The sequence below is a fragment of the Falco punctatus genome (genome assembly GCF_963210335.1).
Source record: "Falco punctatus genome assembly, chromosome: 4".
NCBI lineage: Eukaryota > Metazoa > Chordata > Aves > Falconiformes > Falconidae > Falco > Falco punctatus.
In genome coordinates, this window is record NC_137583.1 from 49,713,454 (window position 1) to 49,726,644 (window position 13,191).

At 50.4% G+C, this 13,191-nt stretch overlaps 1 protein-coding gene across 12 annotated transcripts in view; it reads right to left on the reverse strand.

The window, feature by feature from the left end:
* PTPRS (protein tyrosine phosphatase receptor type S) overlaps positions 1–13,191 on the reverse strand; it is a 187,616-nt gene that overhangs the window by 39,320 nt on the left and 135,105 nt on the right. For all 12 annotated transcript variants that reach the window (XM_080382499.1, XM_080382504.1, XM_080382508.1 and 9 more), the window contains 4 exons: positions 8,876–9,145; positions 6,125–6,706; positions 5,098–5,231; positions 4,786–4,930 (listed from right to left, as the gene is read on the reverse strand). In XM_080382499.1, coding sequence (XP_080238625.1) covers positions 4,786–4,930; positions 5,098–5,231; positions 6,125–6,706; positions 8,876–9,145 — 1,131 coding nt within the window. The remainder of the gene's footprint in view (positions 1–4,785; positions 4,931–5,097; positions 5,232–6,124; positions 6,707–8,875; positions 9,146–13,191) is intronic.

Genomic DNA, 13,191 nt, shown 5'->3' on the forward strand with positions numbered 1-13,191 from the left:
ATTACAATCAATCAGCCCAGGCAAGCAGAGAGAGTGATACATTTGCAAGGCTAATCTGCAAATGCAATCTCAGCCCATACAGTCAAACTGCAATAAATAGCTTTTAACTCTCTGCAGACACTGCCAGAAACTGGGGCATCTTTATAAGCCCCCAAAGCATCACCTGCGAGAAGCCTGGGAGTTGGTAAATGCTGGTTACCATTTCTCATTCCTCTGTTGCTTTTTAATCGACAAAAAGCTATTTTACCAAGGAATGATTTTTTCAAACCTCTTACTCCCATCCCTGAGTCACAAACAGATGTTTAGCCCCAGCTTGCCTTGAGGACTCTGCTAAATCAAGTCACACTTTGCCCAGTTTGCACTGGACTGGAAGCCACATGCTTTGCCTGTGCCTCCATTAAACAGAAGTGGGCTTTGCAGAAAGTGTAATCATAGTCCTCACACTGCAGAGCTGAGCACTCTGTCCAGTAGGACGTTCTGGGTGCTGTCCTCCTACTTTCATGCTTTATTTTGCAGCATTTTGGCTGTATTTAAAATGGCAGAATGAAACCCTTATCCTCAGAAAACCTACTGCAGAGGGTGACGATCCCTAGCCATGGCTAGCCACGCAAAATAATACAAAATATGTCAAACAAACAAAACCAAAAGGAACAAACTGGAAAATAAAACATAAATCAAGCCAGTAATTTGAAACAACAAAAAAAAACATCAGAAAGGAAATCATAATAATAAAATAATACTGATACAAAAAGTGACTCCTTCCAGAACATTCCCCGTCTGTTTACCTACCTTCCACGCTTCAACTGCTAACTTACAAGACTTTCTTAAGAGAGAACAAGAGAAACTGAGCTGCGAGGCCAGACCAAGCTCCTGGTGGGTTTCTGCACATGACTGGCTTTTAAAATGCCACCCTGCCCCACCGCTAGCCCCCCTGGCTGAGTTACTCCCCCTGCCAGCAGAGCCCGAGCTCCCGCAGCAATGGCAGTTTTGGAGCCCAGTCTGTTCTCTTCTGCTAAGCCACCTGCACAGGGACCAGAGGGCTGGGCAGCAGGTTCCCACTGCCGGATTCCCCTTCCCTGTAGCTCTCTCCATCTGCTGTGATTGACATAGCACCCACATCTCCAGAACGGAGGTGCGCTGCTCCTTCCCACACCCCAGAAGCAACTCGAGTCCCTTTCAGCGTATGGAGGAAAAGACTCGACCCTCCTCCAGTGCCTGCCATGATGCTGTTGGCTCCTTTTTTCTCCCCGTCAGGGGCTGGTAGTATTAAAAGCCACCTTTCCTGCTTAGCAGTCCAGCCAAAGCCAGCACGGCTGAGAAACCCACTGCAGAGAGGGTCTGACCTGACCTACCCTTTCCATCCTGAAACTCATTATGAAAGCCCCAGTAAGCAGAGCTGCAGCTCCGGCTGGCACCTGGGTTCACTGTTTGCACTGGCAGCTGCTGTGCGTGGCCACGCTCGCTTGCTCACTCACCCTCTACGTTCCAGCACAGGGACCTACCAAGAGGCCCTTTTGGGATGGTTTGCACTTTCTCTGGTTAAAAAAGGTGGGGTGGGGGTGGGGAGTGGGTGGGTGATGGGGGAGAAGGCCCAGATCCCACCCCGACTCCCTCCCCGTCACTCTCATCGACTACAGCACCTGGATGAAAACAGCCACCAAGTGCTGGCTGGCCATACTGGAGACGCATCTGGGGAGTTCATGGCACTGCGAGTTTCCTTCACAATCCAGCCCAACCTGCGTGACCCTGGAGACGTGCGTGTGTGGGGACAGCATCGAGAAGGTGGGAGCTGTGTGCACGAGGCGAAGTACCGCAGCCCACACCGGGGGCTCTCAGCTCACCTCTGCAACAAGCCCCTTTGCTGGAAAGGGAGCCACAGTGCAGACAGGAGCCCCCCCAGCCAGGAGACGACCATCGTTGTTTGCTGCCCCGTTTTTAGCAGGCAGACAGCTCTTTGGAATCCCCCCTCCCTCTGGCTCCAGGACATACATGAGCATGTGCAGATCCACACACGTGTGTGTGAGCCTGCAGCGACAGGGTGGACTGTATTTGTGAATCTGCTTGAGACCAGCCAGTACTCACCTGAACTGCATCTTTTACATGCTTTAAAGTTGACTGTCCAAGCCACAAGAATGACCCTTACTGACCTTGTATAATACAGTGTTTTTTAACCCTTTAGGTACCATAGACTTTGTATAAGTTTTGTTCACTTTATCTAATGTAAGGAAGGGGGAAGGGAAGGAGAGCAGAGCTAATGGGTGGGGGAAACATCCTTTCTTGGGAAGGAACACAGGGTAAGAAAGCCCCGTTGTTCCTCTACACCTGCACATGCAGCCTCACAGCACCCACCCTGCCACCCCTGTCTGTTGACACGTGCTTTGCACTCTCACATTTCCAAGTCGGAGAGCTGCCAAGGAGCCCTGGGAAGGTCATGGCTAGTTAGAAAGGGCAAACCAGCTTCCTCCAACCATGAGATTCTGCTGGTTTTACAATCTACGTCTCTGGTACTTGAAGAGTTAAAACCCAGCTACTTCAAGAAGAAAAAGATACTTTACCTTTAGTTTAATGGATTTTACTTTGGTTATGATGCTCAGGAGGAGCCACCCTGACAGGGAGGTGGAGGGTGTTGTGCAGAAAGGTGTGCAATGCGGGGAGGGCTGCGGCATGCAGGCACATGCTTGCCAGCTGAGCTAGGAGGGGAAAAGTACTGAACGCCTCAGCAGGCTGCGGGAGGACGAAGGAGGCTTTGCCGTTGCAGAGACAAGATGCCATCGTGGTGTGAAAACGCTCAGCGAGAGACAGACAGACAGAGAGCAGGGAGCTGGTTTCATCGGGCTGTGAGAGCATGCAGGCAGGCAAGCAGACAGCAGAAGAGAAAAGAAAGAAGAGCCATGGAGCGGGCCGAGGAGGAGCTGAACGGAAAAGGAGCTGCAGAGGGAAGACACAAAAGCCTGTCCTGAGCCAGAAGGTCTGTGAGCCGAAGGATGTCGCCCGGACCAGGGAGAATTGACTCGTTCCTCCAACAGCCAGCCAGGAAAAAATGTTTCACCATGTTACAGGACACTGACAGCTCCCAGCTGACGTTCTGAAGAGCGTTAAATTAATGAAACTACCCCTATGAAAGCTGAGCTACAGAGAAACAAACCAGGCCTCATTCTGGGCAAGTACCGAGTTACAAAAAGCCCCAAAGCCTTCCCCTTTCCCAGATCCCCTTCTCCTCACCCTTCAGGGAAAAATTTTCAGTGTTACTAAGCCCTATTGCCATCAGCTCCCACACCCCTCCTTCCAGCCAGTTTTTATTGACCCGGAAAGCACAAACCCTCTTTTCCTCCCATCCCCACAAATCTCAAGGAGGGAAACCCCTTGAAAAACAGAAGCAGAGTGTTTTTTCAGGTCCTTTCAGTTCGTTTTCCCCCACCCCACAGTGGTGCTCCCTCTGACAGTACCATACTGGGATCAGAACCAGCAGATTTGCAGCAGAGTCAGGAAAGGATTTTCTTTCAATATGTAGAGAGAATAAAGGGGAAAAAAAAGGGGAAGGAAAAAGGGTAAAAAACATTTGAAGGAAGGTAGAAAACAAAGTATCTTTGAATGGACTGGAGGCCTGAGAAAGCCCCAGTAAGGAATTCTGCCTATGCAGAAACAGACTCCCCTCTCCTCCCACTCCCTGGGGGGAGAGAAAGAAGGAGAGAGACAGGGGAAAAGAGAGACAGCAGGACGTGACAATTAAAACGGAAAGACGGGGCAGGCACCCAGCTGAGAGCCTGCTGCTCTCCCTTGTTAAGGACTCTGAGAGATGGGAGCAGGCACTCTCTCTCCTCACACTGGTGACCAGAGCCATTTCTGAGTTAGTTCTGCTCCCGGCTACTCCAAACTGCAGCGGAGTGATTTAGTAGAGATGAGAGGAGACAGAAAACACAAAGAACAGCTGCCACAGCCACTCATGCAGTGAAAAAACACCTCATTTAAAAGCAAAGATCTGTGAAAAGCCCAGGTTGAAATATTGCCATCCAGGGTTATTGTCCCCAGGGCAACAGCGAAGGGAGACAATCCATTAAACTAAAACCAGCACATTTTGGTTGCTTACACTCCATCCTGGTGTCATTAATATCCCCCGCCCCAGCTCCACATGACTCCTCCCTCCCCCTCTGCCGGAGCCCAAACGGGACCGTTCCCAGCACTTGCTGGGCCAGCAGGCCTTCCTCCCTGCGGCTACCAAGTCGCTCACGGAAAAGAGCATGAGGACCGCTTCCCCAAAGGCTGCTGAAAACACTGGGACTTTTGATTAATCACCTTCCCTTTTCCTCTTCCTCCTGATCCCCCCACTGTCTCCCCACTCCATTGCTTGTGCCCCCCTTCCAGACAGCTGCTGCTCAGTTTCTGCCGGCGGACAGGCAAGCTGCTGCACCACGGTGGGCTGCCCTCCTCCCTGAGCATGCTCAGCACCACGGGCCAGCGCAGCCCACCAGCAAGCCCTTCCCTGCTCCCCACCCCATCAAGTGGACGGTGCTACCTGGCCTCCCACCGCCCCCGCCCAAAGCATGCACTGGCTCTGCTCCCTCCTTCGTATCTCAGCTCTCTGGGTCAGCAAAGGGAGAAGGGAGCAGGTCCCAAAGGTGCCCCACTCCCCGCCGCTGCCCACCTCCCTGCAGAGGAACCCCAGAGGTGTGAAATGCCGCAGCACCGCGAATGTCCACCCCACAGCTCCATACCCCTGTGCCCACCATCTCTGGTTCCCTGACTGTCTTCCCCTCAGAGAAGGGTGGGAAAAGGAGAGACACCTACTAGACTGCAAGGTGCGCTCCCTGACCTCCGGGGTGAAGGCCCCCAGGCCCAGAGCCGAGCGGGCGGCCAGACGGAAGACATACTCAGTGTTGGGCTTCAGGCCTTCCACAGTGAAGGAGGTCGTTGGCTCGAAGTTCTTCGGCACCTGAGATGGGCGAGGGGGAAGAAAAAAAATAAAACCAAACAAAAAGGAGCAGAGGCGAGCCCTGCCCAGACACCTGCCCTACTCCCCTCACTCGGCCACCTTGGGGAACGGAAGGTGGGATGCTCCTCAGCGCCCCAACCCTTTGTGCTGCTTCTCTCTGGACTCACCTCCCTGCCGTGGTCTCCTTCCTTATAGAGGAGCTCATACTTCACTATGATCTCCTGGCGGGGAGGGCTCCACGACAACACGATGCTTGTCTCTGTCTTGGCTTCTGCTCGGAAGTTCATCGGCTGCCCGGGGACTGACACAGAGAAGAAACCGATGGGGTAGAGGAGGAAGGTGAGAGACAGGAGAAGCCACATTAACTTGACTAATTAGAAAACTCCTATGCTGTTTTCCTCAAAGCCTGCGTGCAAATCAGGAGCAAATTGCCATGCTGCAGAGTAGGCAGCCCTTCCTTTAAAGCACTGGAGGGTTAAATCCCACTGCAGGACTCAAGCATGTCCAAAGCTGCAAGAGTCCTGCTGGATCATATGCCTCTTTCTTGGCACTGCAGAATCCAGCCCTTCCCACTAATCCCCAGTACTAAGGGATTCTGGAAGCGGGAAGCCCCTGAGCAGCCCGTTGAGGATGCAGGGTCTCCTCACCAGCACCCCTCGCCACAAGTGGGGCACTGAAAGCATGCTGGGCCACAGCCTGTGGTACAACACCTTTTGTTCTCAGCTCAACACATCTGCCAAATGTGGCAATGGCAATCGCAAATAAGGCTCATCCCCCACTCATCTCCGAGAAGGTAGTTTCTGGGTACTTTAAGAAGAGTTAAGCTTCACTACTGCCTGGACAGTGAGTGTTTTTAGGTCTATTAAAGACATTTAGAAACTGGAAGCAACAAGACACCTCACTGTGAAACATGGTGCAGCAGGAATGGATTCTCTTTGCTTAATTGCTTGCCCTACCCATTTAAGCAACAACCTTTCCGAGAAAAAAAGCAAATCGGAAATCATGCACCAGGCCCTCTGGCTCCAGCCACTGGACCGAGCTTCCTCCCAGAAGGTTACTTCTGTTTTAACCAAATTGAATTAATAAAGACAAAAATGCTCTGGTGACACCGCAGCCACAGCTGGATAATGTCATGAGCCACCACCCCACCTCCCGCAGCCCAGTGCCTCCCAGGACAGTGACACAGGTGCTCACCTCCTTGCTGTGTCTTAACCTGGATGGGGTCAGAAAGAGGCCCGTCTCCCACGGAGGTGAAGGCCAGGACCCGGACTGTGTAGGTTTCATCCTCCAGAAGGCTGCCCACTGTGGTCAGGAGGCTGTCATCCACGTTGTGCTTCTGCCAGTTACTGACGGGTTGATCAGGCTCCATGGTGTAATACACCCGATAGCCACGGATCTGCCCATTGGGCTCCACCGGTTCCTCCCACTGGATTATCATGGTGGTGCTGCTCAGCATTCGTCCCTGCACATTACGGGGGGCACTGGCAGGAGCTTGTTCCCCAGTGCGAGTGACCACTGACTCGCTGGGAGGCCCCTGCCCGATGCTGTTGACTGCAGAGACCCAGATCTCATACTCAGAGTTGGGGCTGAGCCCCCCAATACTGTAGCGTGTGGTGGTGATGTCCTCTTTGATCTGATATGGTCCATCCTGGCTTTTAGACTTGTATTCAATGACATAGTAAGATACAGGGTCTGGATTTCCAGAGTCCCAGGTGATGGTGATACTTGTTGCTGTTGTCTCTGTCACCACTGGCGTCCCAGGAGCCTTGGGGAGTGCTGAGAATCAGGAAGAACAGACATTTTAAAAAAAACCACATATGCTGAAATGGTGCCTAATTGGGCTAGTTAGGGCTTGTAGAAGCCAGAGGCACAGTACCGATCACAGTGCGGCAGTTCAGTAAAGTGCTGCTGAAATATTATGAACCTAGTTATACACTCTATTATCATCCTTAAACTGCTCCATCAAAAGGGAAGTGTTCAGCTAAACATCTGGAATCATTAGCACAGACTTCAGCTGCACATCCGCCAGCTCACACGGCAGTAAGGAAAAGCAGTTTGGCAGGAGCTCCTTCCAAGCACGTAATCACATCTTCCGAAACAGCGCTGGCAGCCCGGCTCCGGCACTGCTGAATCTCTCCATGTTTAGCGTGCACGTAACGGCACAGCGCTGACTGTGCTCTCCAGAACAAAAAAACCTATAAATACTTGGGAGTGCTTCCTCTCAAGCCACAAACATGTGTTAATACTCATCTCCCCTGCCCCTCATCCAGAAGACTACCTTCGGAGCTTGCTGGAGACAGCATGCTAAGTGTCAGACACCTTTAACAGCAAGCTTTATGTGTTTTCCTTACTACACACTTCAGACCCTTTCCAACCTCATCTTCTCTAGACTTGAGCACCTCTAAAGCTCTAACTTCTTTCATCTTCTGCCTGGGAAAGATTGCAGATGCTTACACACAGGAACATAAGGGGGAACAGAATACAGATACAATGACAAAAGGCAGAAGGTACGAGCAGGGCAAGATTCCCCATCTGAGGAGATAGGACAGTTGGAAAGCAGAAGCAAGGTATCTGACACAGTATCTTTTGAAGTTGACAGGGTAAGAGAGGGAAAAAGGGGAAGGAAGAAAATACTCAGGGAAATAAAGAGCACCTTAGCCCAGTCCCAGGCAGCCTTCTGCTAGCACGTGAGCCCACTCCCTCTGCAAAAGCTCAGGATGTGTCGTGGCAAGATTCACTAGTCCCTACTCATTTCTACTGTCAGACCTTCCTTAGATCAAGCGATACAACAGGATTGTTCTTCCTTAGCCCTCCCCTTCGAAGTATTTCTCCTCCTCTTCCCCCCTCCCCACCCACATCCTCTCCCACCCTCTTTCTCCCCAGATCCCTCGTGGGCAATGCCATCACTCAGAGCAGACACCAGCTCATACAAAGAGCTCTACACTCACCCAACCACAGGGGCATCCTGCTTGGGTTTTAATACTCCCCTGCTGAGGACAGAATAGATTGAAGATTGCACCCGTGCTCCTCTTGGGAATTGCTAGCTGGAAGCTGGGGTTATTCCCCTCTTGCTGAGGCAACAACAGCCGCTAAGATGCTGGAACTAGGCTCTACTGCAAGGGTACACATGCCAGAGATCCTCAGGGCCTTGGCTGAATCTCTAACCTTGGAACAGGATGGCATGCAGGCTTCAAGCCATCCAAGGCTCCTTGCAAACTGCCCAGCCAGCCTCATACCCCAGGACAGAAACAAGCATGCAGGGGTTTGAATCACAGTTTGCCTCATAACAAACAGCTCAGTTGTCTGAAAGCGAGGAAACATCTCAAGCCACCAGCTTCCCATTCACTGTGGATTTCTTTGTGTGCGGGATCCCCGAAGATGCCTGCACAGACACTAGCACACGGCACTCGTGGTGCACAAGTGTGTCTTCCTGCTCAAGCTCACATACCTACGCATGTACATACAGGCTTGTAACAACATGGACGTACATACATGCAGCCAAGCACCCACATGCCCATACAGTCACGTTGTTCTTTCTTCCATGCACACACACACTCATGCACGACTACCTTTTTACATGCATAATTACATCCCCACACTCCTCATGTGCAGATCAGTCACAGGCTCACCCCATGCAGATGCACAAAGACACAAGCAGAAAAAGGTACCCACACAGTCACACCGTGACATTCCCACTCATGCACCGGTGAAGGCTGACAGGCACGACCACAGATCTACAAAGGCTCACATGCATAAACATGACATGTGCCCACTTTTGCTTTGCACATGTGCTCAGACACTCTGTTACAACTGTGCACCCAACACATGCCTTGCACATATATACACCCATGCAGCAGCTCGCACGCTTGTGCATGCACACTCCTACAAACATGCAGTCAGGGAACCCACGCACTCGCTCACGCAGGCGTGCTCACACTCTCTTACATTTCACCGTGATCTGAGCAACGGCTTCTATGACTCCCAGACTGGACATGGCCACACACGTGTAGTTGGCTGAGTCCTTGACATCCGTGAGCTCCAAGACATTACGGCCCACAGGCATGTCATCTTCAGGTGTCAGGTCCTCTGCTCCCTGCATCCACTTGACGTATGGCATGGGCGAACCCACGGCCACGCAGGTGATGTTGACATTGCCACCGGGCATGATCTCGTGGCTGACGGGCAAGATGGAGAAACGTGGGGCCACACGGCGAACTGTGGACGAGACGCACAGAGGTAACAAAAAACAAAACAAAAACAAAAAAAAAACCAAAACAAAACAAAAAAGAAAGAAAGAAAAGAAAAAGAAGGGAGAAAAAGAAAAAGAGCAAAAGATAATTTAAATATAGATGGGGTTTGTCATCATTTATTTTCTTCCTTCATTAAAAACAAAACAGAAAACAAATAAACTAAAAAATCAAAAACAAAAACCAAAAAAATTAAACTCCAAATAAATTTTTACTTCACAAACAATATATAGAATATAGACATAAAAGCGATATTTCATAGCAACAGGGTTCCATTGATCAAGATTAGACCCATCACAGCACAGATAAATACACAAAAATTTATTAGCAATTTCTCATCTTTACTGGCAAGAGCTGGCATGGCGTGCGTCGAAAAATCTCCTCCACAGCCGCTGGGGCCCCCAGCTCCCCACTCCGCACCCCGAGAAACCTGCTCCTCCCCTTTTCCAGCGGAGTCTGACTGCCGCAACACCTCCTCCCACAGCAAAACCAAACAGCCCCTCCACCACCACGGCCGTCTCCAGAGAGGGGCCCGAGCCCACCAGCCGCTCCCTGCCCCAGGGATGCTGCAGAGGCGGGGTGGTGGCGAGGAGGCGGCTGTGATGGAGATGGACACTTCTCGAGATTTTGCCTTGTTGGACGCAGAGAATTCAACAGAGAGAAGTGTCACGTCCCCAAATGCCAGAGAGACACCACTTGAAAAGTAAAGAGATTAAAAATATTTTAAAAATGGAGGAGAGGGAGTCCCCGGAGCGGGACAGAATTTAGTTAGTGTCTGCGTGTGAGAATCGTCCAGGGGGAGGCAGTCCCTCTGGAGCGAGAAAGAGTGTGGAAAAGATGAGAAACTCTAATGAAATTTTTGTGGTTTTCGGGTATAGAAACCCTAACGAAGCCTCTTTAAGATCTGACACGGTTCCATCGATAGATGCAGCTCTCAGAGTCACAAACATCATGCAAAATAGGTAAAAAAGAGAAAGAGAGAAAGATAGAAAGAGAAAGAGAGAGGAAAATGCAGAGAAATATAATTTATGGGCGGCTAGCAAATGCCCACATGGATACTGAATAGAAAGTGAGCAACAGAGAAAGAAAGGAAGACCAGAAGGAGAACAAGAAGGGGAAGGGAGAAAGAAGAGAGAGAAAGAGAGGGAAGGGAGGGGGAAACCCACTTTAATGCTGCATACTTTTTCTAGCTGATGTGACCCAATGTGGTGGCTCACATTGTCACATCTCAGCCCTGGCGGAATAATAAATAGAATAGAATTAATAAGAAAAACAAGGTAATGAAAATTTAACGTTGAAAAAACAGTGACATGTTCTGTGCATCTCCTTAGCAGAGAGGTGGATGCAGCTTCCAGACCTTACACGGTAAGAACATGGATGCAGAGGGGGGGTGCGGTTTCCTTGGCTCCATTTTCTGAACTAACTGGGCTGGCTGGCTGGCCGAGGTGGGCGCTCTTCCTTAGGGGTTGAAAGTGGGAGAATGGACAAAGGAGAAATGTAAACAGCTCAGAGAGGTCCTAAGGAGGGAGCTGGGGGCAAGGTCCCATGCCGCAAGCTAAGACAAAGGGTACAGACCCTGAGAGGATGCAGACACAGCAGCAGCCTAAGGAGAAAAGGAGCGCAGGTTTCCTCCAGCTTCGGAGACAGCCATGCAGTAAACTCCCCTCAGGCAGGGTGGGTGAGGGGGCAGGAGAGTCAGCAGTGCTGGGATTGGAAAAATATCTGTCCCTCCTGTCCTATTCCCAGGTAAACTCTCTGAACAAGCTCTCTAAAAAATCAGCGGCAATTGCATCCATGCAAAAGCCATGCAAAGGACACCAGAGCTTAGCCTGCTGTCACTCTTCCCAAGTCCTAGGGCCTTCAGATGTCCCCTGGAAGCAGTATCTTGGGTTTTTCCAGTATTTATCTTCCAGCCCACTTCCCTGGCTGCTGCTCAACATTACGGATCTTTTCAGATGGGAAGGGTGCTGCCAGGAGCAGTAGTGGCTGTTTCCCATCTAGTGGGACTTTGTCAAACAAAAGCCAAATATAGCCCCCCTGCCGCCTCCTGCAAGCTGACAAGGAGATGTCTTCATTGAGAGGTGTGCTCTTCCCATTGTGCTATTGGATCCTTTACTGCACGGTTACCAGTATGCAGGAACCAGTACTGAGAGGCAAGGAAGACCTGACTTCCAGATTTGTGGCATTAGGAGCTTAGAGCAAAGGAGAATTCCTGCATGCAGGGATTTGCAAAAAGAATGGAGCGCATGCCCTCACCTCCAGCGTAGCTGGGGAAAGGACCAGAGTGTGGAGGGAGAGACTGCAAACTCACCTGGACACTAACAGTAGGAGATTACTTCCTGCTTAGACAAAGGTGTAAGATGGCATTTGCACAACCTCAGGCACCAGCACGGGCTCAAGGGACTAGGCAACATGCTCCTTCTCCCTCCTGTCACACCCTATGGAAGACTTTTAGCCCTAGATAGCGATGAGGGCATGTCCCTGTTGCCTACTCCATCCTTCTTTCCACTGCCTGCTTCAGGAGGTACTGCATTTCAGAAAATGGAGCCACGTGAAGACCACACCGGTCACAATCTGAGGCAAGATGGAGAGAACTTGAAAAGAAACAAGTGGGGTCAACATGCAGACAGATCTGGGGTGGGGATGACTCTTTTGAGGAGGGGCTGATATGTAACCTTCTGGAGAGGGGAGGCAAGGTGGGAAGAGGTGAGGAGAAATGGGGAGACATATGCCGGACAAGATCCGGTCAGCAAACAGCATCAACAGCAACAAACAACGGCAGGTGGGATGCAAACACTGAGTTGTCATGGAAACAGAACAAGATAAGTAATTCAAACCAAGGCTAATAACAAAGAAATAAAACCAGACTAAAAGAGAAAGAAGGAAAAAAGAAAGAAAAGAAAAAAAAAAAAAGGAAAAAGGAAGAACAAACCAGAATTTAATAACTGAAAAGTGTCATTTGATGTATGGTGGAGTGCTGAGAATCGGAGTCTGAAGGGAACAGACTGCTGCTGTCTGCGTGGTTTGGGGCAGGGAAGGGCAGAGATCCACTCACAAAACACAAGCTCAGGGCCACGGAGCCGGAGCCGTGCAGAGCACACTCCTTAACTGCGAAGCAATTCTGCCCACCCTCCTCGCAGCACCCAGGGGTTTAGAGGTCAGCTTCGCAGGGTCTCAGGGCAGCGTTACTTTTGGTTGTTTTAACACTGGCATTCATCACAGTTAACTACTGGGAAGCAACCAGAAAACCTGGGTGCCAGCCCAGGACAATGCGCATCCTACCCAAAGGGAGAGTTCGGATTAGGGTTAGCAGCAGGCTAATGCAAGACCAGAAGAGGCAGTAGCACTTCTGTTGTGCATCCTGGTTTAAAAAAAGCTACACAGTGTGTGCACAAATATACAAACATCCACACACCAGTCTAGGATGTGAAAACAACTCCCAGCATTAAACGTTGCAGACCTGAGAGAGTCCCTAGGTACATCCCTGCTACGGCTCGGGGCTGCGACAACCACATTTACTGTAACAGGAATTACTTAAAGGGCTGGTCTCTGGATACTAAGAACCATGATGCTGCTGTTTATTTCAATTGCTATACCACTCTGATTTGGCTGTTGACATGAAATTTGTCAAGTTGAGAATCTCTGGGTCAGCGTTTAGGTCAGGGCCTAGGAGGAGGACAGCAGTGGTGGGAAGAAAGCTTGAAGTGCAGCTAGAGATTGAATCAAGAACAATTTCAGCTTTGGGTCCAGCTGAGTTTCACACATTAGCAGCTGTAAGAGTGAAATTTTACACGTAAAAAGAGCAGTGAAGAGATTCCTTCCATTTTGCTATCCAACTTATTCAAAGGACACGAAAGAAAAGAAGAACTGCCCTCTTTGGAAAGGAAAAGTCAGGATGGGGCAGTCGAGGCTCTACTTTATGGACACTTATCCGATACTTTTACCAATTACTGGTTTCAAGAAGCACCTTCCCTGAGTTTCAGGGATGCTGGTTTCCATGACAGCTTTGTCAGA